This window comes from Phascolarctos cinereus, unplaced genomic scaffold, assembly GCF_003287225.1.
Source record: "Phascolarctos cinereus isolate Bilbo 61053 unplaced genomic scaffold, phaCin_HiC Scaffold_5;HRSCAF=322, whole genome shotgun sequence".
NCBI classification, from domain to species: domain Eukaryota; kingdom Metazoa; phylum Chordata; class Mammalia; order Diprotodontia; family Phascolarctidae; genus Phascolarctos; species Phascolarctos cinereus.
In genome coordinates, this window is record NW_027555958.1 from 27,718,936 (window position 1) to 27,746,935 (window position 28,000).

The window sequence follows — 28,000 nt, forward strand, 5'->3', positions numbered from 1 at the left end:
GCTCACGCGTGGGGCCCCAGCCCGGGAGGGGCGGGCCTCGGGGGCGTAGTCTCCCAGGGGCGGGGCCTCGGGCAGCCCGAGCCCCGCCCACCCCCTCCCCTTCCCTCTTCTCCCCTCCCTCCGCGGCCCCGCCCGCGTGCAACAGTTTCCCCAAAGTTGCGGCCCCGGCGGCGGCGGCGGCGGCGGCGGCCGGGGCTGGGCTGGGCTCGTGGGCAGCGGGCGGCGCGCGGCCGGGGGCCGGGGGAGGGCGGGACCCGCGGCCCGGCTCGTGGCCCCGAGTCATTGGGGAGAGCCCGAGAGGAGCCGGGCCGAGGGGCCGAGGAGGAGGAGCGGCAGCAGCAGCAGAGCGGAGCCGAGCCTGAGGATGGAGCAGCCGGCGGCGGCCCGGCGCTGAGGCGCGGCGGAGGCATGGGCATCCGGCAGACCAAAGGCAGCCTGGCCGAGAGCCCCGGCGCGCCCCCCGCCGCCGCCCCGGCCCCGGCCCCGGCCCCGGCCGTCCCCCGCCGCCGGAGCTCGGCCCGCGAGCGAGGCGAGTTGTGGGCGGCGCTGCTGCTGCGCTCCGGGGACAAGGCGGCCCGCGCCGGCTCCGCGTCCGGGGCCGGGGTCGGCCTGCCCCCCTACCACCGACGGGTGACCATGATCCAGGAGCTGCAGTCGCTGGTGCGCCAGGGCCGGCAGGAAGACGCCGGCGAGCTGCTCCGCCACCTGCGCCAGGTGAGAGCCCCGGGGGTCGGGGGGCCGTGGGAGGGACACCCAGGCGGGGGCTCCAGGAGGGGGGCGCATGGGGCAGGGGAGAGTTGGAACACGGAGGAAGGGGCCGGGCAGGGGGCCTGTGGGGGGGGAGGCCTGGGGAGCGCACGGGGACGGAGGGACCCGGGAGAGCCCCGAGGAGGGAGCCGGGCAGGGGCGCCCAAGGATGCCGCCGGAGGCCAGGCAGGGTCACAGGTATCTCGTTCACGGATCGGACATGCTAGCGGGGATGTTGGCGTGCTCCCCTGCTAGGGCAGCCCGAAGGCGGGGGGGGGGGGAGAGGCGCGGGATCCCCGCAGACTCTGCTTTCGCCCTTTCCCGCTGGCCTGGCTGCCCTCCGAGGCAGGAGCGGAGACTAGGCTGCGCCCTCTCCAGGGGGATGCCCAGGCTTGCCGCTGTCGTTTTTGGCGCCTCTCACAGAGGGGCGCAGGACTTGGGGTGGGGGGCGGGGATATCAGATGGCTCAGTCGGGGATCTGTGTTCTCTCCTGTATCAGGGGGCTGGATGTGTTAAGGAGAGAGGGCTACTTAGACAAGGAACGTGAAGTTAGGGCAGGCGGGGAGTGGGGAGGATTTGGATGGGGAAGGGCAGGGTTTTTGCCCACACTGATGCCTAGGGTTCTCCTGGGCCCAGGGAACGGAGCCTGGTTAGGGGTTGGAGATCAAGGAACCGGACAGCCCGGGGAGCCTTCATCACTTGGTGCAACCCTGGGCCCTCCTGGTTTCTGGGCTCCATTTTCTCTCTCTGCTTCTCCCCTAGTTTCAGCATAGCCAGCAGAAAGCATTTGGGGAGGGGGCTCCTGTGTCTGAGGGGATCACAGATCAGGTCTCCAGCCTGCACACCTGTACCCACTTATACACATGGTGGAAGCGGCCAGCATTGGAGGCTGGAAGCTGGGAGAGCTGGACTTCACTGCCCCCTAGGCTATGCTAGAGAGAGGGAGAAAGACAGGATGCTGCTGAGAAAGAAATGGGATAGATGGGGTCTGTGAACAGCCACATAGCCTCCCTCCAACAGTGTGGGGCTCTGAGCCTGCCCTTTGAACACTTACTTTCTCTCTCTCTCTCTCTCTCTCTCTCTCTCTCTCTCTCTCTCTCACTCACTCTCACTCTCTCTCTCACACACACACACACACACACACACACTCATTCTCAGACTCCTACTTTAAAGGACAAAATCTGCATAAAATCACCTTCTCTACTACTGGCCCCTAGCTACCTTGTTGCCCTCAAAAAGTATACTTTTCATTCACCCAGAGCATGTGGCACAGTAGAAGAAACCTTGCTTGGAGTCAGGAGATCTGGAGTCTGGCTGTGCTGGGTGACCTCAGTTCAAATCCCTTCCCCTCTCTGGGCTTTTGTTGTCGGGTTCCACACCTATAAGAAGGAGACTTTGGACTAGGTGATCTGCGTCCCCTGTCTAACATTCTGTGGCTCCGGCCAGCAAAGGGAGAGTCTGAAAAGGCAGGGAGAACGGTGAGTTCTGTTCAGAGGCAGGTTTCCTGACGGGGAATAGCACTGGAGACCAGAGCTCAGCTCCCTGCTGGTTCTTAGGAGCCAGCCCTCTGTCTGGACTTCTCTGCCCAGTGCTGTTTCTTATGGTGAGGAGCTGCCTGTCTGTCCTCTGAGCTCACACTTCATGCCTTTTGGTCCCCAAGCCCCAACCAGAGCTTGTGGGAGAAATCCAGGCTGCTGCTTCTGCTGGTGCTGTGTCTAATCCGCGCTGATGTGATTTGTCTGCTGTTCCCGAGCTTCCTCCCGGGAGGTACAGGTGCTAACAGGGTTAACGTTATGTGCTGGTAGGTAGTGGATAGGTCTTCCTGGCCCAGCAGTGGCAGTCCCCTAATTGTGCTGTTCTGGCTCCGTGAATAATCCCAGTTCTTAAGAGAATAAATCCCTTCCCCTCTCTGAGTCTGTTTCTTCCTCTGTAAAATGAGGTGGTTTGGACAAAATTAGGGGTTCTTAACTTGGGGTCCATGTAGATTTCAGGGAATCTGTGAACTTGTATGGGAAAAAATGGCATTTTTATTTTCAGCAACCTTTACTGAAATTTAGCATTCCCTTCAATTATTTAAAACTGTTATTCTAAGAAAGGGTTCCTAGGCTTCACCAGACTGCCCAAAGGGTCCCCAGAGGGTCCATGGGCTTTGTCAGGATGCCCCAGGGGTCCGCAGGGATCCCTGGGCTTTGGACACAGGGTTCATCAGGCTGCCTGAGGGATCCTAAGGGGTCCATGGGTGCTGTCAGACTGCCTGCAGAGTTCATGGGGGTCTGTGGGCATTGTCAGCTGCCAAAGAGGGGGAGGTCCATGACATAAAAGAGGTCAAGAACTGTTGACCTAGAAGGTTTCTCAAGTTCCTTCCAACCCTGACTTTTTATAGTTGTGTGATATTGTAAATGTGATACCCATTGTGTTCACTATCCCTTGAGAAGCTCCTACCTTCCTAATATCTTTATGCAAAGAAGAGCTGGGGGCAAAGAGTCAGGAGATCTGGGTTCAAGTGCTGGCTCCAGCATTCATTAGCTGAGTGACCTTGGGCAAGTCCCTTTACCCATCTAGGCCTCAGTTTCCTGCTTTATCAAATAGGGGCAGAAAGCCAGATGAAGGTGCTCTCTACAATTTCCTTGTCTCAGATGCCCCCGTGATTCCACAGTTTTCTAACAGTTGCCCCTTATGTGAGGATGCATAGATGTCCTCTGCAGTTCCATTGAAACTCCACCACCTTTGAATGGAAGGAGTGGCAAATTTGGAGATCTGAGTTCGAATCCTGTCTCTGCCATGAGCTTGCTGTGTGAGGTTAGATAAATGGTTTCCCCTCTCTAGACTTCTGTACAAGGGATGGTACTAGAACTGTGGTTCTCTCTTTGTGTGTATGGGTCATAGACTCCTTGTTCAGTGGTCTGGGAAAGCCGATGGATGTTTCTTCAGAATCATTGTTTAAATAAGCAAAGGAAATAACAATTTCAGTTATAGATGAGTGAAAACAAAGATGCAACTTTTTTCTATCTAGATTCATAGACCCCCGAAGTCTGTTATCCACACCTCCCCTCCCCCTTGTGGGTCCCCAGGTACCAGAGGATCTCTGTGGTTTCTCACAATCCTGAATCCTTCTGAGTCGACTCTGTCTAACCTTTCAAAGTTGACTCCTGGGAATTGGGCATCAGCCCTTCACCAGGTGGTCTTGGTCTGAGAAGTCTGCGCTGCACGGTCCAAGGTTGCCTGGCTCAGGGTAACATTTCTTTCATTGAAAAAAACAAAACATCTTTTGTTTTTTACATCATCTTTATTTCTCAAATACATCACTGCTTCTGGCCCTATCCAATGACCTATCCCTCCTTCAAAAAAAGAAAGAAAGAAGGGAGTGAAGGGAGGGAGGGAGGGAGGGAAGGGAGAAAAATAAGAAAGAGAAAGAAAGAGTTAAAAACAGTTTGGTAAAACTAGCCACACCCCAACAGAATCTGACACTATATGCAACATTCCACACCCATGGACCCCCACCTCTGCAAAGAAGGGCAGGAAGTATATTTCTTCAGCTTTTCTTCGGAGCCCGTCCTGGTCATTATAATGACATGACATTGCATTCCAGGGTAGTGTTTTGTAGGTCTGTCTGCTGATGAGAGGGAACAGTGTTTGTTTGTGGTCCTCCCTGGAGAGCCATCCAGCTAGGCAGAGCTATTCTCAGAGGCAGGGGAATGGCCCAAATGCCCCGAGAAGGACCTTTCCAAGCTAGGGATTTGGTAACTGCTGAGTTGGCTGGCATTCCTCAGCTCGAGTTTCTGTAGAGCTCAGCTGGGTTGGTCAGGTGGGTGTGTCTTGCTAAGCTATGAGCTACAATGGTTGGAGGGAGGTAGGAATGCAGGGAGAGTAGAGGCTGGGAGCCCAGAGTCCTGGACTCTGCTCTTAACCCTGACCCTTCACTCCCTTTGGGACCCTGAAGTGAAGTCATCGGGACATCTCTGGCCCTCAGTTTTTCCACCCATTTCATGCTGGCTCAGTGTTGTCCCAGTTGCCCTGGGCTCAGAGGAGTGAGAAATCACTTGCAAGTGTTAACAGTAAAAACAGAGAGGTCAGTACCTGAGAGTGGAAAGGGCTCTGGATTTGGAATCAGGAGACCCGAGTTCAAATCCAAGCTTTACCATTGACTGTTTGACCTTGGGAAAGTAATTTTTTTTCTCTGGCCCTCAGTTGCCTCATCTGTAAAATAAGGAGATTGAACTAGAGCTAGAGTTTTTAAAATGTCCTTTAGGATATAGCAGTTGAATTGTTTTTGATTTTTATTTATTTTTGGTGATTGCAGTAGGCTTTCTTAGCTTTAAAGAATATGTGCGTTTAATGTTATTCTTGAATAACATTAAAAACTGTAGTTCATTGAGTACCCCCTCTGTATGATTTTGCCCTAGGCACTTGCTCACCTTGCCTACCCCTGGTCCCACAATCCTGGTTGCCTATAAACCAGTAGTCCCAAGCTGGACAGTTCCTTGGCAGCAGGCTGTAACTTAAAGGAATGTGGCTGGTCCCTGTGTGTATAGGGGAAGGGAGTAGCCCAAAGGCTGGATGCTTCATGTGCTGTCAGGGAGGCTGGCATAGGGGAGTCCCTTGCTTGCCTCAGCCTCTTGGCCTGTCCTCAAGGACATAGATCTGTTAGAACAGCATTCGCAGCTCGGATTCAATCAGATGGAATAGGGGTCAAGGCCTGCGCTTTGGAACAGGAGGACGTGGGTTGGAATCTCACCTCTGTTAGTTACTGTGTGTGACCTCCTTTATCTGTGCCTCAGTTTCCTCCTCTGGGTCAGAGAGGTCAGGGATTAGATGTCTTGAAGGTCCCTTCTAGCTCTGAATCCTCTGGACCCTGTAAATGGTGTCAGCAGTCCATCAGGGGAGTGTTTAGAGGGCTTCTGAAAATGAAGGGCAAAAGAGATGGGATAGTCCCTGGAAGGCCTTCTGGAGGAGGTGAGGTTGGGAAGATGGGCAGCATTTGAAGAGCAGAGAGGAGGAAGTAGTGGGGAGGAGGAGGGCCTGAAGGGAGAAAGGAGCATGTGTCAAAGGGGAGACCAGTTATGGCATGCCTGAGCAGGGGGCAGGCATGGGCTGCACTGAAGTGTTTGGTTCTGGATGCCACGTTTAATTTATTTATTTTTTCTTTTTGCTGAGGCAGTCAGGGTTGAGTGACTTGCCCAGGGTCACACAGCTAGGAAGTATCAAGTGTCTGAGGCTGGATGGATGCCACATTTTAGCAAAGACATTCATGAACTGTGCAGCCTCGAGGTGTCCGGGATGGTGAAGGACTGTGAGATGGGACCATCTGGAGATGGGTTTGAGGAGCTGGGGATGGTTAGCCTGGAGATGAGAAGTCTTAGGGGAAAGGTCTCTGTCCTGTGGGAAGGGGATTCGATTTCTCTGCCTGTCTCATGTGCTGACACTTCCGTGTGTGGTGTCTCCTTATCTGTTTGTCAAGCTCAGGGAGGACTCAGAGCCATGTTTTTGCCTTTCTCTGTATCCCCAGCGCTTAGTGGGTGTGGTGGCTGTCACATAGCAGGTGTTTAATAAATGCTTGTTGACTGACTTCGAGGAGGCCTTTCCTGTGAGGTTGTAAGATCCCACCAGTTGGTAGGCAGGTGTAAGTATTTGGTGAGTGAATGAATTGGACGCCAGGCTGAAGTGGCGAAGAGGGATGGATGGAGGATGCAGAGCTTTCTGTGTTGAAATGTAAACATAAGGATTTCCCAGCGTTTTCTGGAGACCTTTGGGACTGCCCAGTGAATGATAGCGTGGGGCTTTGATGCTTTGCCTCAGCAAGGCTATAGAGGCTGGCAGAGGCGGGGCAGCACCCTGGGGGTTCACCAGGGATGGAGCTGAACTTGTTTCAAAAAGTATTTAGATGACTGTATTTCAATCTAATTTGGGTTTCCTGTAATTCTGTGCATTTCGTTGTCTGCATTTGCCAATATTGTTCTGAGACGGGCTTTCATGTGCTTCATCTGATGGCCAAAGGGCCATCTGGACCCCCAAAAAGTTAAGAGCCTGTGATTTTCCCATTTTACAAATGATGCCCAGGTAAGGTAAGTCACAGAGCTAGAAAGTGTCAGAGGTCAGATTTGAACCCAGCTCTTCCAAGCCTGGCACTGTCTACTACACCAAGTCACTGTGCTCCCTGAAGAGGCATTAGCGGAGAGGGGAGAATTCCTGGGGGAGAGGAAAGCACTCCCCAGAGCCCTCCCCAGTGCAAGGAAGCCAGAGTCAGAGTGTTGGTAGTCGTGTTACTCTAGTGAACGTACTTGGGTTGGGGGGTGGGAGTGGGGCTCTCCCTCCTCTGGGACATGCCCAGAAACAGACTCAATTAAGTCCTTCATTTTTACAGAGGGGGAAACTGAGGCCAGAGAAAGGAAGTGACTTAGGGTCTGTTAGTTGATAGATTTCAAGAGGGGGTGTCTGTGAACTTGGTTGGGGGAGGAGGAAATGCCAGCTTTATTTCAATGTAATTGGCTTCCATTGAAATCCTGTGTATTTAAAGTATTTAACGTCATCTTGAGAAGGGGTCCATAGGCTTTCCCAGACTGCCAAAGGGGTCCCTGGCCCAAAGCAAGATTAAGACCCTTGTTCTAGAGCTCCAGCTGGATGGGACCTCAGAGGTCATCTAATCCAACACCCTCATTTTACACCTGGGTAAACTGAGGCCCAGTGACTGTGCCCAAGGCCCTACATCTGGCTAGGAGAACCCAGGCCTCCCTTTCCACTGGGGAGCCCTTTCAAAGGCAGCTGCCGGGAGAAGTCTAGGATGGCTTTGAAGGTCAGGACCACAGCATAGATTTGAGTCAGGCAGGGCAGGGCTGCATGGGGTCAGTCAGGGCAACTCAGCTCAGGCCGAACCAACCCTCACCGGCTCCAGATCTTTGTCTCTTGGACTTTGGACACATAGAGAATTCCAGAGGCAGGGTGTGGCTTTGATTTATGGGAACTTGGACTTTTGCAGGATTGCCAGATGCAGACTCCAGGCTCCCCTCTTCACTCTCCCTCACCTACCATATCTAATCAGTCCTTCCAAACTGTCCCTTTCTCTCCCCTCACTTGAGGCCACCACCCTAGGCCAGCCCTCCTTGCCTCCTCACCTCCTGCCTCCAAGGGTATCCTATCTCCAATCCATCCTGTAAACAGCTGCCACAATGATATTCCCAAAGTGGGGGGCTGGCTGGGTCCCTCCCCTGGTCAATAAGCCCCTCTTTCCTCTGGGACCAGATTCAGATTCTTCTGGTTAGCAACTGAAGCCCCTCACTACTTGGCCTCATCCCACCTTCCTCTGTTTATTGTGTGCATGACTCCCCATGACACACTCTTCAATCCAGCTACAGTGGCCTTCCTCACCAACACACACACATACATGCCTGGAATTCACTCCTCTCATCTCCGTCTTTCTTTCAAAGCTCACCTCCAGCACCACTTCCCCGATAAGGTCTTTAGTGGGGAAGGAGTCACTGTAAGTCACAGACTTATTTATGTACCCATTGTTTCCCCTTATAGAATGGAAGCTGTCTGAGGGTAGGGGTGGTTTCATTTTTGTCTTTGCATTCCCAGTGCGTACCATGGTGCCTGGCACATAATAGGCACTTAATAAATCCATGTGGAGGGGCAGCTAGGTGGCACAGTGGATAGAGCACCGGCCCTGGACTCTGGAGGACTTGAGTTCAAATTCGGCCTCAGACACATAATGCTTACTATCTGTGTGACCCTGGGTGGCAAGTCACTTAACCCCATAGCCTAGCCAAAAACAAACAAATAAATAAATAAATGAAAGGACTCTAAAACAAATAAATCCATGTGGAGAGATTGGTTTCCTTAGTGTTTTAAGCTTCACAGAACACCTTCCATGAAAAAAAGAAAACAACCATGAAAAGTTGGCAGTGATAAATATTATTTCTCCCATTTTGCAGATGAGGGAACTGAAGGCTTAGAAAGATCGAGCTGTAATAATAACTTGTTTTCCTAGAGTTTTAAAGCAAGGGGCTTTCTTTACAACAACCCTGTGGAGTAGGTTGTGGGATGTTTTATTTACCTCCATTTTATAGATAAGGAAACAAACTCTGAGAGGGGAGTGAATCACCTTTGACACAAAGCTAGTTGATGTCTGAGGCTGGATTCAAGTCTAAGGCTTCTGGTGGGGACCCTAAACTGAAGTATGAGGGATGCAGGTCAGGCCACTTTCGGTGCTGTGAGATACTACCAGGAGGTCCCTAGAGAAGAGGAGAAATGTCATTCACTCCTCTTTAGGAATTGTGCAGTGGAAAGGCTAGGGGCTCAGGAGACCTTCCTCTGTACCATCCTCCAGCACCACTCCCTCAATCCCCCTGGCTGTGTGCTCTTGAGTCCCTCATCCAGGAGGCCCAATGGATAGAGCATGGGAGTTGGAGTCAGGAAGTCTCAAGTTCAAATCCCACCTCAGACACGTGTGACCTGTGTGACCCTAGTCAAGTCACTTAATCTCTGCTGCCTCAGCTACCTCATCCATAAAATGGGGATAGCACTCACCTCCTAGGGTGGTTGTGAGCATCAAATGAGATAAACACTATGTAGATGTGAGTGATGACAAGGATGATACCTGTCCCCTGAGCGTGCAAAGTGCTGGCTTCCTTTGATCAGCAGAGAGCTCCGGCTGGGGAGGAGCAGGCCCAGAATCTAAGTCAGTGCTGCACACTAAGGGACCCCTGCAGCTCTTTCCTTGCTGCCCCCTCCCCAGCATGGTGGCTTTGTTGCACCTGGTGCACAGGAGGCTGTGCCCAGCCCCCGCCCCCCATCTCTGCTCAGCTCTGTCTGCAAGGTCAGGTTCAATCTCATTCTGCGGGGAGCAAGCCTGTGGCTGCTGCGGGGGTGGGGAGCCAGAGCCAGTGAAGATGCTGGAGGGAGGTGGTGGCTGCTGCTGCTGCTGCTGCTGCTGCTGCTGCTGCTACTACTACTTCCCTCCCTCCTGGGGAGGGGGCTGGCCCAGGGGCTTCAGGAACCAGCGGGGAGGGGCTCACCTTCCCACCGCACTCACATGGCTGGGACTGGCTGGTGTCTGAGAGGGAGAAGGGAAGGGAGGGAGTTTGCTGTGCAGAAAAAAGGTACAAGAATTTGCATTTTTTCCTTGTGATACTGAGGAGGAAATCCCTTTTGTCTGCTTCCTGCACTGGAGCGGACTGGCAGGGCCGCCGGGGAAGGGGGGGATGCCAGGGGAGGAGATTCCTTCCCCCGCAGGCTCTGGCCTTGGGGGGAGGGATCTGGCAGCTGGCCTGGTGTCCGATGGCAGGTGGATTCTCTGCCCCCTCTTCACCCCCAGAGCCTCTTCCAGCCTCTCTCTGGCTCCTGGAAGGAAAGGCAAGAGTTTTCTGTCATTCATGGGCCATTGGGAAAGCTCTCCTACTGCGGAGATGATGTGTCACCCTTGGGGAAGGCATTAAGTGACTGATCTGAGGTCAAACAGCTGGCCCTGTGGCTGATGGGGCTCGGGGTCACCTGGGTGACCCCAGCACTGGCATTTAGAGTGTTTCCATCAGATGACTTTGCATCCCTGAGGTTCAGTTTCTGCTTCTTGTGTCTTCTTGGGTTCTCCTTTCTTAGGGTCACTGTCTACTCCCATGGGAAATCAGTAACTTTATGGCTCATAACAATAATAATAATACAAGAGTTATGAGAATCTCCTGCCTTCATATCCTCAGACACTTGCTAGCTTGTCTCTCTGGGCAAGTCATAGAACCTCTCTGTGACTCACTTTCCTCATTTGTCAAACAAGGGACTTCATGGCCTTGAATCCCTTCCCCTCCAAATCCATGATCTTATCTCTGCCTTCCGGCTTCCCTGACTTCTTCAGGCATCTGCCCAAGTCCCTTCCCTTGGTGACTGCCTCCCATCTACTCTGTATACATCCTGGATAGATGCAGTAGCTACATGCCGTCTCCTCCATTAGACCGGCAGCTCCTTGGGGCAGAGGCTTCATCTATCCTTAGAATAATATCTGGTTCTTGGTAACCTCTCAGTGAATGCAGGTTGACTGACTGAATTTCCTTTACTAAAGACCTTTAAAGAACTGGAGAAACCCTATCTGCACTGGGGGAAAGGCTGGCCTACTAGGGAGAAGAGGGATGAAGACGCTGGCAGCTGGAGGTGGGCCACCCCCTTTAGTGTTGGCCTCCTTCAACCCTTCCCCTCTTGTCTGATTCCAAGGGTGGTCCCACTGAGCAGGACGGAGGGTGCCAATGGTGGGAAATGGCCTGAGACAGCCCGGGAGACTGTCTGTCTCTGAAATTCTGTTGGCTTGGGCAGAAAGAGTCAGCCCTTTGGCCAGGACCAGCCCTTGGCACAGCCAGCAGTTGGGAGGCGATGGGGAAAGCAAAGAAGGAAGCCCCAGTGCTGGGTGGGAGAGCCACAGACCGGCCTGGCCCTATGGCAGAACTGAATCCCATCGGCTGCTCCCTTGAGGAAGGACACAGACCCTATTAACGTCTGGCTTGGGAGTCCTGTCTGGGGACACTGGGGTCCCTTCCCCTCCACTTGCGGTGAGGCTGATCTATTTTTTTTCTCTTTGTGGGTCTCTGTGTTTGTAGAGGAGTCTGTGTGTGTGTGTGTGTGTGTGTGTGTGTGAGAGAGAGAGAGAGAGAGAGAGAGAGAGAAAGAGAGAGAGAGAGAGAGACAGAGAGAGACAGAGAGAAGAGGGAGGAGTGTGTATGTCATGTGCTCTAGAAGCTGCGTGAATCAATGTAGTAAATATTTGTTAAATGGAGCAGCTGTTCTAGGGTCTCAGCCTTGAAGGGGCCCTTAGAGGAGAAGCATGGACGAGGTAGAGAGGCCTGGCTTTGGGACCAGAGGACCTGAGTTCTAGCCCTCTCTCTACACTCGCTAGCCAGGTGACCTTGGCGTCTGCGGGGACGTCCCTTCTAGCTTGAAATTTCTGATTCTGAGACCCTAACCTTTAGGGATCAGATTCCACCCCTTTGTTTCTCAGAGGGGGATAGTAAGACCTGAGAAGGGAAGGGACTTGGACAAGGTCGCAGGAGCAGAGAGGAGGTTTGTACCCCAAGTAGGGTTCTGGAAGTGTGATGTGTCAGCGATCAGTCCTAAGTACATATTAGCGCCAGGTACTCTGCTGGGGCAGAGCTACAGAGACAAAAATAAAACAGTCCCTGCCCTCGGGGAGCTTCCATTCTATGGCTGCCTTGGTGAGCACAGAAGCCGGGAGCAGGGAGGTGAATGCCTGTGTCAGACTCTGCTTGGAGCTGGCTGCTCAGCTCGGAGTGCCGTTTGAGGAGGTGTGTTCAATCAGCTGGAGAGTGTCTGGAGAAAGATGTGCCTGTGAGCCATGCGCCTGTTGGTCACAGAGCTGGGGACGCGGGGACTGGGAAGGGAACGCCTGGGGAGAGCGCGCCCCTGCTTGGAGGGCTGCCCCTCGGGGGAGCAGTTGGCTTTCTGCTCGGTCCCAGAGAGGATAACTAGGAGCCGGGAGTGCTGGGAGGAGGAGAGCGAGGCTTGAGGTTCAGGCGGCCTCCCCCGCTGGGGGGCCACTTGGTGCCTATAACTGGGAGGGGGTTATTCAGGTCTGGGTTAGGCCTGATTGGCCACCAAGGTGCCTCCCCGCTCTGAGATTCAGTGGTCCCCTCCCTGCAACCCCATTGTGGAGCCCTGGGCAGTTACAAAGGTTAGACAAGGCAGGGCCTGCCTCCCCGGGTCATGACAGTACTTGAGGGCTTAGAAGAAGGGGTCTCATGGGGATCAAGGAAGGCGTCCTGGAGGAGGTGACATTTGAATTGGGCTTCGAAGGAATTGGACAGAGGGGGAGGGGTGGTATTCAGAGCCTAGAGAGCGACCTGCCTGAAAACATCAGGAGAGCGTGTGTGGGATCGTTGATGTAGGACTGGAAGAGACCTTAAGGAGCCTTTGGTCCAGTCCTTTCCTCCAGAGATGTGAAATGACTTTGTAACCTTGCAGAAGGTCATGCAGATAGGAAGTGGTCAAGTCAAGGTTCATGTAAAGGTTGGGGCCTGTGGAAGCTGGGTGATACCATGGAAAGGGTGCCAGATTTGGCATCAGAAAACCAAGTTTCCAAGCCTGAATCTGCCACCTAATTAATAACTGGAGGTATGCAGACAGCTGGTGGTACAGGGATAGAGTGCTGGGCCAGGAGTCAGGAAGCCCTGAGTTCAAATCCAGTCCCAGACACTTACTGGCTGTGTGTCCCTGGATAAGTCACTGAACCTCTCTCTGCTTCAATTTCTTTAACTGTAAAAATGGATTAGAGCACCTCTGAGGACCCAGCTCTAAGCTCTGTGATCCTGTGCCCATTATGAACTCTCAGGGGTTTCTGCCTTCCTCAGAGTCCTATCACAGCAGCACTTCATGGCTGCCCCTATGTGACCCTCATTAACCCTCACAGGGACAAGGGCTGGACCCTTTGGAGTGACCGTCCTCTGCACTGCCCTGCCCCGCCTCCTCCTACTTCCATCTCTTATCCTTGTAGAAGGGGTGGGCAGCGGAAGCCTGGCACAGGGTGGCAGCTCAGTGCAGGACCATTTCTGTCCATCATCATTTTCCCTGTTCTAGTTGGATGGGAGCCTGTGGCTGTCTGCAAGGTCTGTCCCAGAGCATCTGGGCTTCTGTCTGTGGCTGCTGATCCCAAAGCGGGTTTACCCTGTGCATGTTTTAGAAACTGCAGCATCTGGGCTGTTTGCATCTTTTTTTTTTCCCTCCTCTTCTCTTTTTCCGTGGTTGTGGTTGGATTTCTGGGAGAGCCCGTCTGGCTGGCTGCTGGCTGTGTTTGCTGCTGAGAGAGGAGGAGAGAAAGAGAGAGGGAGAGAGAGAGAGAGAGAGAGAGAGAGAGAGAGAGAGAGAGAGAGAGAGAGAGAGAGAGCGAGAGAGCGCCCAGCCAGGTCCTTGAAAGGGATGAGAATGAATTGCCTCCACTGAGTTAGTGGGAAGGAAGGGGCAGACAGCAGGAAAGCCTGGGTCAGACCCTGAGCCTTAGCATGCCTGCAGGCTGTTCTAATGCAAACTCATCTTACTGCCTAAACTAATATAGAAAAGACCAAGTCAATGATATCCTTCCTAGTAGCTTTCAAACTTAATTATTCCTTCTTCCCTCCCTTCCTTCCTTCCTCCTTCCCTTCCTCTCTCCCTCTCTCCTTTCCTTCTTTCCTCCTTCCCTCCCTTCCTTCTTTCTCCTCCCTCCCTTCCTCCCTTCCTTCCTTCCTTCCTTCCTTCCTTCCTCCTCCTTCCTTCCTTCCTTCTTCTTCCTTCCTTCCTTCCTTCCTTCTTCCTTCCTTCTTCCTTCCTTCCTTCCTTCCTTCCTTCTTCCTTCCCTTCCTTCTTCCTTCCTTCCTTCCTTCTTCCTTCCTTCCTTCCTTCCTCCTCCCTCCCTCCTCCTCCCTCCCTCCCTCCTTCCTTCCTTCCTCCCTCCCTCCCTCCCTCCTTCTTCCTTCCTTCTCCTTTCCTCCTCCTCCTCCTCCCTCTCTCCTCCCTCTCTCCTCCCTCCCTTCTTCCCTCCTCTTCCTCCTCCTTCCCTCCTTCTTCCCTCCTCCTTTCCTCTTCTTCCTCCTCCTTCCCTCTTCCTCCCTTCCTTCCCTTCCTGCTTCTTCCCTTCCTTCTTCCTTCTCTCTCCCTCCTTCTTTCCTTCCTTCCTCCTCCCTCCTCTCTCCCCTCTCCTCCCTCTTCCTCCCTTCCTCTCTCCTCCCTCCCTCTTCCTCCTTCTTCCTCCCTCCTTCCCTCCTTCTTCCCTTCCTTCTTCCCTCCTTCTTCCTTCCTCCTTCCTCTCTCACTTTCTCCCTCTCCTCCTCCTTCCTTCTTTCCTCCCTCCCTCCCCTCCTCCTCCTTCCTTCCTTCCTCCTTCTCCTCCTCCCTCCCTCCCTCCCTCCTCTCTCCCTCCCTCTCTCCCTCCCCCTTCTTCCCTCCCTTCTTCCTCCCTCCTTCCCTCCTTCTTCCCTCCCTCCTTTCCTCCTTCTTCCCTCCCTCCTCCCTCCTTCCTTCCTCCTGCCTTCTTCCTTCCTTCTTCCTTCCTCTCTCCCTCCCTTCTTTCCTTCCTTCCTCTCTCCCTCCTTCTTTCCTTCCTTCCTCCTTCCCTCCTCACTCTTCTCTCTCCCTCCCTCCCTTCTTCCTCCCTTCTTCCCTCCCTCCTTCCCTCCTTCTTCCCTTCTTCTTCCCTCCCTTCTTCCTTCCTCTTCCCTCTTCACTTTCTCCCTCTCCCTCCCTCCCTTCCTTCTTTCCTCCCTCCCTCCCCCTTCCTCCCTTCCTTCCTCCTTCCCTTCCTTCCTCCCCTGCCTCCTTCCCTCCTTTTCTCCCTCTCCTCCCTCCCCACCCCCTTGCTGTCTGTCCAGGTCTGGGTCCAGGCATTTTTCTAGGGAAAGGGTTAAAGAGCATTCTGGTGCTTGTGCCCCCAGGCTACCATGGTGCCCAGCAGGGCAGTGGGAGAGGGCATAGCAGCCTCCCTAGCAGCTTCAGGGGATGACTGCTCCAAGCCTTCTGCTTTCAGGATCCACAATGTATTTCCCTGGGGACAATAGCTCCCTTCCTCCATGAAACCTTCTGGGGTAGAGGATCATAGATTTGGGGCCAATGGGGATCATGTAGCCCAGCCCCCTCATTTTACAGATAGGGAAACTGAGGCTGAGAGTGGGAGCATGGCCTGCCCCAGGTCTAGCAGGTGCTCAGTGGAAGAATGGGGATTTGAACCGAGGTCCTCTGGCCTTGCGTGTTCTCCCAGCGATGCTCAGACCGGTGTTGCTCTCCTTCCTCCCAGCCTCTGGGAGCCTGATTAGTTGTTTCCTGTCTTGCCTTGTTTTCTCATTATTTCACCAACCCTGGAGGCTGGTTCTCAAGCTTTCTCTTCCTTTTCAGGGTCCTTTGAAGGTCCTGTCACACAGGGTCAAGGACATAAGCCTTAGAGGGAGAAAACAAGACCCAGTGAGGGGGAGGCTTTCACCCAGTCACATACTTAGTAAATGGCAGAGCAAGGATTTGAGCCCAGGTCCTGTGACCCCGTATCTGCTGTTCTTTACTCTCTAACATGTTGCCTTCATGGTCAGCACCCTCCCCTCCCTCCAGATACTTCTTGGACTGAATTTTATTTGCAGTTTTTTGGGGGGCTGGGCAATGGGGTTAAGTGACTTGCCCAGGGTCACACAGCTAGTAAGTGTCAGGTGTCTGAGGCCAGATTTGAACTCAGGTCCTCCTGACTCCAGGGTCAGTGCTGTATCCGCTGCACTACCTAGCTGCCCCTTGGATTGAATTTAATCTTCTGCTTTGCACCCCAAGCCTGTTTCCCTTGGGTCTCTTTGGTAAGATGGAGTCTCCTTGGTACACTCGGAGCCACTTTAGGAAACCTGTGGAGCCCTGGGCCCGCTTTGCTTTTCCCTTTGATCACAGAACTTGATCTAACTCGTGAGATCTAACAAATTGCCGAGGCGCAGGCTTCAGATCCAGAGCTGGAAGGGAGCTGAGAAGGACGCCACAGGCTTGGACACAGAACGGACCCTTCATTTTACAGAAGAGGAAGCTGAGGGGCGGAGAGGGTGAGACTTAGAGAGCTGGAAAGGTCAGATTCCTGTTTGTCCAAGCCCTTCATTTTACAGGCGTGGAAACTGAGGCCCAGAGAAGTTAAATGACTTGCCCAGAATTACCCGGGTTCTATGGAGCAGAATTGAGATTTGAACCCAGGACTGTGACTCCAAGCCTAATGTGCTTTCCCGTACCCGTCTTCTTCGGTGTCCAGATTACATCTCCAAGTGGCGGCCACCTGGCTTCTGGGGTGTCCCCATTTGTCAGGAGAGACAGAGATGGAGAAAACAGCTCGTGCCCCTCTTGCCTCGGGAGGGGTGGGATGGCCAGACTGGCAGCCGCCATGGGTGGCCATAGCAGCAGGGCCCTCTTATTTATGGCCTGCCCTCTCCCACCCCACATTCTCTCTGGCCCCTGACTTTTATTTTTTATTTGTTACTTTTTTTAGGCAATTGGGGTTAAGTGACTTGCTCAGGGTCACACAGCTAGTAAGTGTCAAGTGTTTGGTCTGAGGCTGGATTTGAACTCGGGTCCTCCTGACTTCAGGGCCAGTGCTCTATCCACTGTGCCATCTGGCTGCCCCTGGCCCCTGACTTTAATGACCTCAGTCTACGACTGTCAGAGTCAGAACCAGGGCCAGGTGGAGGCCCTGCCACTCCTGGGGCACCAGATGTGCGCCTCCCATCTGGTTCCATGCTGGGCCCAGTGGGTCACCTGGGCCTCAGTTTCCTCATCTGTAAAAGGGGTAAACTAGCTGGCCTTGAAGGTCCCTTCTCTCTCGCTCTAAATCAGGAGTTCTTAGCCTTTTCTGTGTCCTAGCCACCTCTGGCAGCTGGGGACCCCTTCTCAGAATCATATTTTTAAATGCATAGAAAAGACAGAGAATTTCAAAGGAAACCAATTATACTGAAATGTTTATTAACTTTTTTTTCTTTTTACGCAATTGGGGTTAAGTGACTTGCCCAAGGTCACACAGCTAGTCAAGTGTTTGGTCTGGATTTGAACTCAGGTCCTCCTGGCTTCAGGTCTGGTGCTCTATTCACTGCGCCACCCAGCTGCCCCACCTTTTTTTTTTTAAACACAATCCTGGACTCCAAGGTAAGAGCCCCTGCTCTAAATTAATGATCCCATGATCGTGTGAGTGAAGACAGATCAAAGCTTATTTGTTTCATTCCCTATCTTCCCTGGCTCTGGAGTCAGAGGTCCTGGGTTCAAGTCCAATGTCTGATGCGCACTTCTTATGTGACTTTGGGCAAATCATGTCAGCTCCTTGGCCCTCAGTTTCCCCATCTGTCAAAATGAGGCAGGTATAGAGCACTGGCCCTGGAGTCAGAAGGACCTGAGTTCAAATTTGGCTTCAGACACTTATTTACTAACTGTATGACCCTGGGCAAGTCACTTAACTCCGATTGCCTCCCCCTAAAAAAAAAAGTGAGACAGGTGGACTATATGACCTCTGGGGGCTCCCCCCAATCCAGCCTCTGAAGGCCCTCTGGCTCTAAACCTGTGACCCCATGATCCAGTGTGGCTTCATCTGGCATCCTATCAGGGGCTGTTATTCTTTTAGATTCAGTGACTCTGGGTGTACATGTGCCTGCTTATGGGCCAGCCCTCGGGATGCAAAGTCACAAATGACACAATCTCTGCCCCCGGGGCCATTCTGTTCACGGGACCTCACTACCGTCTGAGGCAGCCACCCCCTGGGACCTACAGGGCTCCTGGTGGGGCCAGTCTCCCTTTAGGACCCACGTGCATCTCTGTTCCTGTGTATTTCAATCAACCGGGCAATTATTAAGCACCCCCTAGGTGCCAGGCACTGGGGATCAAAAGATAAAACCAAGTTGTGATCTTCAAGGAGTGGAGATGCTATCAGGAGAGACAACCTCTACGTACAGGTGGCCCCAGAAGTCTTAGCGCAGTCTGACGCTATCAAAGCCGTGTGAAGACTTTGGGGGCACACTCATTGCAAAATAAAGAAAAGGCAATTGGAGAAGAGAAGATCCTGGCATCTCAGGGAATCAGGGAAGGCTTCCTGCAGAGGGTAGTGCTTGAGCTGCATTTTGAAGGAAACCAGGGTTTCTGAGAGGTGGAAGGGAGGGCGTTCCAGCAAGAGAGGACAGCTTGGGCAAAGCGTGGTCGCTGGAGATTAAGATTCATGTATGAGAATAGAAAGAAGGCCACTTTGAGTGGACCATAGACTAAATGAAGGGGAGTGAGGTATACAGTCTAGGAGGGCAGGTGCTAGGATTACAATGTCTTTAAATATGGAGCAGAGGAATTTGTATTTGGTCCTTGAAGAACTAGGGAGCCACGGGAACTTATGGGGTAGGGGAGGGACCTGGTCAGACTGGCCCTTCAGGAAAATTGCTGTGCATGTGGAAGATGGACTAGAATGGGCGGAGACCAGTTAGGAGGCTTTTCTTTCCATTTCTCACCCTTCGTGTCCTTTTCTCCCCTTGGTGAACAGACCCCTAACTAGTAGGAGGAAAAAGGGGAAAAGTTTTATTTGTATTCTTCCTCCCCCTCCCCCTCCCCTTCCTCCTCCTCCCCTCCTCCTCCCCTTCCCCCCTCCTTCTCCCCCTCCCTTTCTTCTCCCCCCTCCTCCTTTCCATACCTGCCCCTCTCCACCTGTTTTAGAAGACCCCCCCCCAAGGCTTTGTGTTCCCAACAACTCTCCTTGGAACCTGATAGAGCGCCTAAGCCCATGATGCTTTGTCCTTGGCTGGCGGCCATGGCATTGGCCTTTGGGTTGACGCTTGGACTTACTCTACCTATGCTCCCACAGCTGTTCCCCCGAGGAGGGAAGGAGGCTGGCTTCTCTCTCTGTCTCTCTCTCTCTGTCTCTCTCTGTCTCTCTCTGTCTCTCTGTCTCTCTCTGTCTCTCTGTCTCTCTGTCTCTCTCTCTGTCTCTCTCTCTGTCTCTCTCTCTCTCTCTCTCTCTCTCTCTCTCTCTCTCTCTGTCTCTCTCTCTCTCTCTGTTTCTCTGTCTCTCTCTCCCCCATGTCCTCACTGTCTTGCTGATGCCTCTCTGTGTCTCCTCTCCTCCCTCTCCTCCTCAGCTGCCATAGAAAGGTTTGGAAGTGGTTCCCCAGCTGATTGTGTCTACTCCCCTGCCCCTCATGGTACTGGAGTGGTGGGATGCCCTGGAGGAGGCCGAGGGGCAGGACCACTGGCCAAGCAGCCAAGATCCTGGGTTCCACTGATGATGCCTCTGACTCTAACTCAATGGGGGACACTGAGCCACAGATTCCATTTGGTGGCCTCTGAAGGGAGCAGGGGCTTTTCTGTTTGAATTAGCGTCCTGACCTCAGGGGGATGCCACACTCAGATTTCTTTGTGATCCCTCTCCTCTGACTCACCCCCCCCACAATTTGTTGCTTCTAGGATCTAAGGCAGTGAGACTCTGAATTTTTTTCCTTTTTTATGTCAAGGTTTGACCTAGAGTTCTGTCTGATAGAGCTCTGGACGTGGAATCAGGCAGAATTGAGTTTGAATTCTGCCTCAGACACTTATAAGCTGTGTGACCCTAGGCAAGTCACTAAACTGCTCAGCCTCAGTTTCCTCATCTGCAAAATGGGGGTAATTGTTGTGAGGATCAAATGAGATAGAATAGGAAGTGTTTTACAAACCTTTAAGTGCTATGTCCACACCAGCCATTATTATTAAACAGTAAGCTTCTCCTGGTGTAGTCTAAGCCATCGTAAGTCATCTGCTCAACACCAGCCTTCAAGCCCAGGAGTGGGGAGCTGGGAAGGAGAGAAGGAGCCTCTGAAGATCCCTGAGCTGTATTGAAAGGCAGCATGGTGTAATGGATAGAGAGCTGACAAAAGCCTGTGTTCACATCCTGCCCCTGACACATACTGGCCTTGTGACCCTAGGCAGTCACTTAACTTCTTCCTGCTCTGGGGACGTCCTTAAGACAGAGATGATGCCAACCTTGCAGAGAGAGTTTCCTCACCTGGGAGGGCTATACCAATGAAACCACTGGCCCAGTCCCTATCTCTGTTATCTTTACTGTTCTCGTCACAATCAGTGAGCCCCTGGTCCCCCACCCACCTTACATTTAAGTTAATGTAACATAATGCCTTGTAATTCATTATAGTACATTAATAACCCATTAGAGTCATTTCCAAATTACCAGCTCCCCCTCCTACACACGCACCATGACCTGACGTTCACATCTGGTAGTGTAGGGTGTTTTCTACACCTGCAGTCCTCTACCTCTTCAAATAAAGGAGGTTCCTTTCACCATCCTTTCTCTAGGCCATCCTGTGTGGATTTTCACAGCTGTCTTTATTTTCATCTCGTGCCCACGTGTATGAGGATGGGGAGGGTTGGGGTGGGGACGATACAAGGCAGCAGATGCTACAGGGGAGTCATTTATCCATCTTGTTGGACTCTCTGTGACCCCCTTTGGGGTTTTCTTGGCAGAGACACTGGAGTGGTTTTCCATTTCTTCTCTAGCTCATTTTGCAAATGAGGAAACTGAGGCAAACAGGGTGAAGTGACTTGCCCAGGATCCTATAGCTAGTGTCTGAGGCCAGATCACTCACTCACACACACACACACACACACACACACACACACACACACACACACACACACACTATATGTAAAACCATGTTATACAGGCTTCTGTTTATCAGTTCTTTCTCTGGAGGCGGATACTATCTTCCTTCATAGGTCTTTTATAGTTGCTTTGAGTATTTGTAATAATCAAAATGACTCGGTTGCTCAAAGTTGTTTTCAGAGCAATACTGCTGTTACTGTGCACAATGTTCTCTTGGTTCTGTTCATTTCACTTCATTATTTCACACGTCTTTCCATGTTTTTCTAAAACCACCGAGCTCATTTCTTACAGCTCAGTCGTACTCCATTACAATCATGTCCCACGACTTGTTCATTCCGTCCTTTGTGAGATGGGTGGCTTGGACCACATGACCTGTAGGGTCCCTTCCAGACATAAAGCTATGAGCCTGTGAGAAGGGAGAAAAAGGCCCTGGGCTCCAGGAGGGACACTCAGCATAGTTAGCTGTGGGGCCAGGAGGAGAACCCAGGTGTCTAGCCCTTCATCTGCTCTCCCTCCAGACCTGGAGGCCCTGGCTTTTCTTAAGAGAATCATAGAACTAAGCCCCAAGCATCTTAGAGTTCAACCCTATAATTTGACAGGAAAGAAAACTGAGGCCCAGAGAGGGGAAGATACTTGCTCAGGGTCACAAGTGGCAGGAGTGCGATTTGAACCCAAGGCTCCTGGCTCCCAAGAAAGAGGTCGTTTCTTCCTGAAGGCTGCTGTCGCCACTGAGGGCCCTAAGGCCTCAGGACCCTTGAGGGGCAGGGGCACATACTCAGATGCCCAGGTCTGGGGGGAGGAGCACAAATGGAGAAGAATGGAGGACTCGCTCACTGCCTCCCAGGCTCTGGTTAGCTCTGAAAAGATGAACTGCTGGAGGCTCGAAGGGGTTTCCATAGAGTCCCCACTTTTCTCCCTGGGATCCGATGGGGCCCCTCCCTTGCATATGTTCTGCACATTTGTCTGTCTGTCTCCGGCTCTCATTGAATTTCAGAGGCTGCCCTTCTCTCCTTCGTTTGCCAAGACTCTTTCCCTCTCTCCTTTTGAAATCTCTCACCTCATCCCTGCTTCCTCCTTTCCTACCTGCCCACCCACTGGAGACTGGAGGAGGAGAAAGTAGCTGAGGGGGAGTGGCCTCAGCCCCCTTCCATCCTCCCTTAATGCTATTCTTTGTTGGGCCTCAACTTCACTGTATGACCAAAGGCAAAACCTTTTAGCCCTGCTGTGCCTCAGTGTCTCCATCTGGAAAGCAGAACCCTTGCCTCCCTTCTCAGGGACGCTCTAGCCCTGGAGTATGGTGCAGACCAGTTGCAGGGCCAATGGGAGCTTAGGTGTCCTGCAAGGAATCAGTAGTGTCACGTGGCAGCCCAGAAGCCTGGTGCTATGCCAGGCCACAGTGAGTCCCCCCAGCACCTCCAGTTTTTCCCCATTCTATCTTGTCCCAGCTTCCATGAAGAACTCTTGACATGAGGGACTCCATCTGGAATTTGTAATGCTCACACTCCCACCAAACACCCACCAGAGTGTGTAGGTCTGACAACGATGTTGCTGTCCTCTGTGAACTGCCCCCCTAGCCAAACCGGACAACTCTGTTCCCCACCCCACCCCAGTACACATGATATATGCTGACTCATCTCCAGGCCTTTGCTTGCGCTGTTTCCTGTGCCTGGAAGGGCAGCATGGTGCAAGAGAAAGGATAATGAATTAGGAGTTGAGTGACCTGGGTTTAGGAAGGAAGGGCACAAGCATTTATTAGGCACCTACAGTGTACCAGGTGCTATGCTAAGTGCTTGATAAATAGGATCTCACTTGATTCATACAATAACCCTGGGAGGTAAGTGCTATTATTATTATCCCCATTTTATAGGTGAGAAAACTGAGGCAGTCGGTGGTTAAGTGACTTGCCCAGAGCACCATAGCTAGTAAGTATCTGAGGCTGGATTTGAATTCAGGTCTTCCTGACTCCAGGCCCAATGTTCTATCCGCTGCGGATGATGGATATCTGTGCTAAGAGGGAGGAAAGGATAGAAAACTGTCCCCTTCCCCAAATGGGGACGCTCGGTGCTGTGATCTCTGTAATGAGTGTCACGACTGACAATAGGGAAGCTCTCCACATTCCCACCCCCAGCTTATTTTGTTGTTCTGTTGTTTTTTTTTTTCAGTCAGGTCCCACTCTTTGTGACCCCATTTGGTGTTTTCTTGGCAAAGATACTAGTTGGCCATTTCCTTCTCCAGCTTGTTTTACAGATAAGGAAACTGAGGCACACAGGGTGAAGTGACTTGCCCAGGGTAACACAGCTAGCAAGTGTCTGAGGCCAGATTTGAACTCAGGGAGATAGATGAGTCTTCCCGACTCCAGGCCCAGCGCTTCGTCCACTTTGCCACCTGGCTGCCCACCCCCACTCATTTTACCGCCATTTGACAGTCCTCAAGACACATACACTGGGCTAAAGCCACACCCACTGATACAAAACTAAACATCCCTCGAGCTGGCTGGCTGCAGGGGCTGGGAACCCTCCCCCCACATCAGCTGGGAGTCCTGCTGAAGGCAGTACACAAGAAGTCCCAGAAGGGGTGCCTCCGTCACTGGGGATCTGAGTCTAGCAGCTGGCCTCAGGTCACTCTGCCTTGAGAACCTTTGCAGTTTCCCACTTGTGATGGTTTCAGGATCATGGGAAGCAGGAAATCCCCCACCTGAGAGGAGGTGATCTTGCTTCTACTGTCCTGTTACGTGAGTTTGTGAACTGCCCTCAGACTGTCAATTTGGATTTGGTCTTGAACATGCCAAGAAGCCCAGAGTGCCCTGGCTAGAGGGATCTTGCTGGTCGCGTTGGAAGGATTCAAGGCAGAAGTCAGAAATGGCCAGATCAGGTGCTGGCAGCCTGTGGAGAGGGCTGTCCTCATATCAGAGGGTTATAGTCTGAGATCAGGTCCGGGAAGCACCCATGTTTCTGTTCTGTAGCAAGGAAGAAGCTGCTAGGGTCCTTTCTACTTCCTGCTAGTATTAGAGCTTAGGTGTCCCCTTTGGGACTAGATGATTGACATCTAGTACTGACCAGGCATGTCGAGCATGTTGGAGTTGCATACATTCTTATCAAACAGCCAGCACATTGGGAGCTGTTGAATATCTATTAGGACCAGCACTGTCCAAGGTTAGGGCAGCTAGGTGGCACAATAGATAGAGAGCCATTAGAGTGAGGAAAACCTGAGTTTAAATCCGGCCTCAGATGCTTACTAGCTGTGTGACCCTGGGCAAGTCACTTCACCCTGTTTGCCTCAGTTTCCTCATCTGTAAAATGAGCTGGCAAAGGAAATGCTATCCATTATCTTTGCCAAGAAAACCTCAAATGGGGTCAGGAAGAGTCAGACACGACTGAAAAATGATCAAAACAACAAGAATAACAATAGTCCAAGGTATGGTGGTGTGGGTATAGTCAGGTTACAGGGTCACAGGATTACAGCCCTAGAGCTGAAAGGGACTGCAGTGGGAGAAGCCCACCAGCTCGAGAAGCAGCCCATTCCACATAGCGTAGAATGTTAGCACATCAGGATATAATGTTAGCTCACCCACGCTGAAACTCTCTAGTTTTAATCCAACATTTATTAAGTGCCTGTTATGTGCCACGTGCTGTGTTAGGTCCTAGGACTATAAGGCCAAAAAGGAAACAGTCCCAGCTCTTGAGAAGCTTACATTCTATCAGAAGACAACATGTTTGCAAACAAATTAGAACAAGGTAATTTTTGTTTTTAGACCCTAGCAGTGGGGAGACTTGGTAAAGCTTACTGTAGAAGGTGGCAGAGCTGAGCTTTGCAGGAAGTTGGAGCTTCTAAGAGGATGAGGAGGGAGCGCTTTCCAGGCATGGGACGCAGCCAATGCAAAGGCCCTGTGTGATGGAGAACAAGTTGGTCAGTTTGGCTGGACAGCAGAGGACATGAAGGAATCTAGGCCAAATTCAGAGCCTCCTCGTCTTTGCCTTCTACCCAAGCATCAGAAATAACCCTCACTGTTTTCTTCACCCTCATCAGGAGTCCGTTTCTTCTCTCAAACTCAGTCACTCAGCTAGATGGTCAGTCAGTCAGTTAATAGTCAATAAACATTTATTAAGCATCTGTTATATGCCAGGCACAATGCTGAGTGCTGGGGATGCAAAGAAAGGCAAGAGACAGTCCCTGCCCTCTGGGACTTGCAATCTGATGGAGGGGACAGCAAGCAAACAAATCTGTGCAAACAAGCTGTGTACACGATAAACAGGAAATAAGGGGCAGAGGGAAAGCCCTGGAATGAAGAGGGCTTGGGAAAGCCTGGTGCTACCTGATTGGTAAAAGCACAGGCTTTGCTGCCGGGGGACCTAGGTACAAATTCCAGCACAACCGCTGCTGGTGTGACTTTGGAAGCACCTCCTGGAGCCTTGGTTTCCCTGCTAATCAAATGAGGGATGAATAGACTATGTTAATCAGGAAAGGTCTCACGGACAAGGTGGCACTTGGCCTGTTATTTTATTGAAGAGAATGATCTTTTCGCAAGAAGTGTAGATGGAAAGAGGGATGCCATTAAAAGGTAAGTGATTTCACCTCTCTGGGCCTCAGTTTCCTTTCCTAGTCTTCAGTATTTCAAGAATGGGTGATTTTTCACAGTGTGCATACTCCTTTCACCGATACAGATTGCAGTCCCTCTAGGTTGTAAAGGATGACCTTTACAACCTTCATGATCTTTACTTGCTGTGTTTGAGAAAAGGCAGTTTCCAGTGGCCAACTGTCAGACTATGAGCAAGAGTGTAATGTGTGGTGTGTTCTTGTGCCTGTGCACACACACACACACACACACACACACACACACACACACACACACACACACACTCCGCAAGTGCAGAACTTGAGGAGGTTACTTATGTTACCTTTAAGAATCCAGAGTTCCCTCAGATCCAGCTAACTGTACGATCATCTTGCTCCCATCTCGCCATCCTGTCCACAGAGATCGTAGCACCATAGATTTGGTGACTTGCCCAACCTCACACAGCTAGTAAATAAGCCATAGAATTGACATTTGAACCTAAGACCTGTGACTCCAAATGCATTGCTTTTTCCCCCCCTACTATACCATGAATATTATGAAACCCTTTGTTAACTGCCTTGCTGATATCTGGACGTGCTATTCCCCTGTTAATTTGTCTACCATCTAGTAACCCTATCCAAAAGGGAGGCTAGTCTGGTATAACGTGTTTGTAGTGAACCTGTGCTGGCTCCTGGTAATCCCTGTCTGTCTCTGGGGTGCCCCTAAGCTATCTGCTTAATAAAACATTCTAAAACTCTGCCGGGGACTGCTGACCTCTTCTCTGACATGCCTTCAGTCTTTCTCTTTTTTGATGATTCCCTTCCTCCCCTCACCTCCTCAGGCCCCAGGACTCCCTTCCCTGGCCTCTAGGCTGGTTTCCTGCCGAATTCTAAATTTTTGTCTGTACCATGGTTCTGCCTCTCCTACCCACTTCAGCCCAGAGCAACCTGTTCGTTTCTAAAAAGCCAGCAGCTTCCACCAGGGTGCTAGGAAACAGTGTCGGAACACCCAAAGATAGCTAGCCTGCCTGGCCTCCTGCCAAAGGATATTGGGGATGGGGGTTGAGAAAGCTGGAATTGTTGAGTTTGAAGGGGGCTGAGGAGGGGGCTGGGGGAGGGGACTTGGGGGGGCATTCTCAACTCTGTGTCCTCTGGCCAGTGGCCTCGTTCTCCTTTGTGGTTGTCATTCTAGCCAGTGGTCCAAACATACAAACAACACTAATAATTGCATTGATATTTGGAGACATGTTTGGGTTATTGTTATTTAACCAGAGAATTCATGCCTCCCCTTAAATACATCATTTTAAATGTATCTTTTTTCATTCCCAAGCAGCACAATTAGGCCAGTTAATTTACCTCAAGTGAACATATCTTCAATTTTATACTGAAATTAAAGGGAAAATAGGATTCAGTATATAGAGATTTACCTCATGTATCATCTAAAGTGTCAGGGGTTCTGAATCTGGACGTCTATGAACTTCAAAAATATGTATATGCAGATAACTGTATTTCAGCATAATTGGTTTCCTTTGTAATCCCATACATTTAAGATAATTATTCTGAGAAGGGGACCATCGGCTCTCCCAGACCACCAAAGGGGGATCATAGGCTCCCCGCCCAAGGGGCATCATAGACCCCACCCCAGACCACCAGAGGGATCCATCAGCTCCCCTGGGCCACCAAAAGGAGACCATGATCCAGAAAAGGCTAAGAATCCCTGCTCGATGCTCTTTAGTAATCCATAGCTAGTCTTCTTCTAGTTAATCTGAAGCAGTGTGGGACAGTGGATAGAACACGTAATTCGAAGTTGTAGGCCTAGGTTTGAGTCTGGGGGAGGTTCTGCCACTTGCCATCTTGGGTGAGGCCCAGGCAAGTCCCCTAGGCCCATTTAAGAGTTGAAAGTTACTTTAGAGGTTATGGAGCATAAGTCTTTCATTTTACAGATGAGGAAACTGAGGTCCAAGAGAAGGCCAAGTCAGTCATGAAGGTAGTAAGCTGACTGACCTCTGGGGGCTTCAATTCCACCCTCTGTAAAGTGGAGGGGTTCAGACTAGGTCATCTGAAGCAGCCTAGTCCAGTGGGAAGAGTCGGAGGTTTTGTGCTCGAATCTCTGCTCCTCTAACTTTAGGGAGTCACTTTTCCCAGTTTCCTTGTCTGCCAAATAAGAGGGTTGGGTCTGATGCCATCTGAGGTCCCCTTCAGCTCCAAGTCTCTGGTCCTACAACTCTCTGAGGAGGGGGAGGGGCATAGTAGTCCAGAAGACTTGGGTTCAAGTTTTAACTCTGATTCGTATTAGTCCTGTGGCCCTGGGCAAGTCATTAAGCCCCCAGGCTTTCAAATCCAGAGCAGATGCAATTGGTAAGAGTGAAACTTTGGGGGGAAATACCCCATATGGTCTCTAAGGCCTCTTTCAACCCCGTCTATGAATTCAAATCCTGCTTCAGACACTTACTAGTTGAGTGGCCTTGGAAAAGTCATTCTACCTCTGTCTGCCTCAGTTTCCTCATCTGTAAAGTAGAATAAATAACTTAGATCCCACCTATCTAGTAAGAAACCAGTTGTGATAGAGTGTCAGAAGGTCCAACATATTCTACATTCCGCCAAGTGTGTGTGCAGTATCCT

General features: G+C 51.6%; 1 protein-coding gene across 1 annotated transcript in view; it reads left to right on the forward strand.

Moving 5' to 3' along the window:
* The first annotated feature begins 211 nt into the window (after nt 1-211).
* LRRC75A (leucine rich repeat containing 75A) overlaps nt 212-28,000 on the forward strand; it is a 120,341-nt gene continuing 92,552 nt past the window's right edge. Inside the window, exon 1 of the mRNA XM_021007003.2 lies at nt 212-714. Coding sequence (XP_020862662.1) covers nt 409-714 — 306 coding nt within the window. The 5' untranslated portion in view covers nt 212-408. The remainder of the gene's footprint in view (nt 715-28,000) is intronic.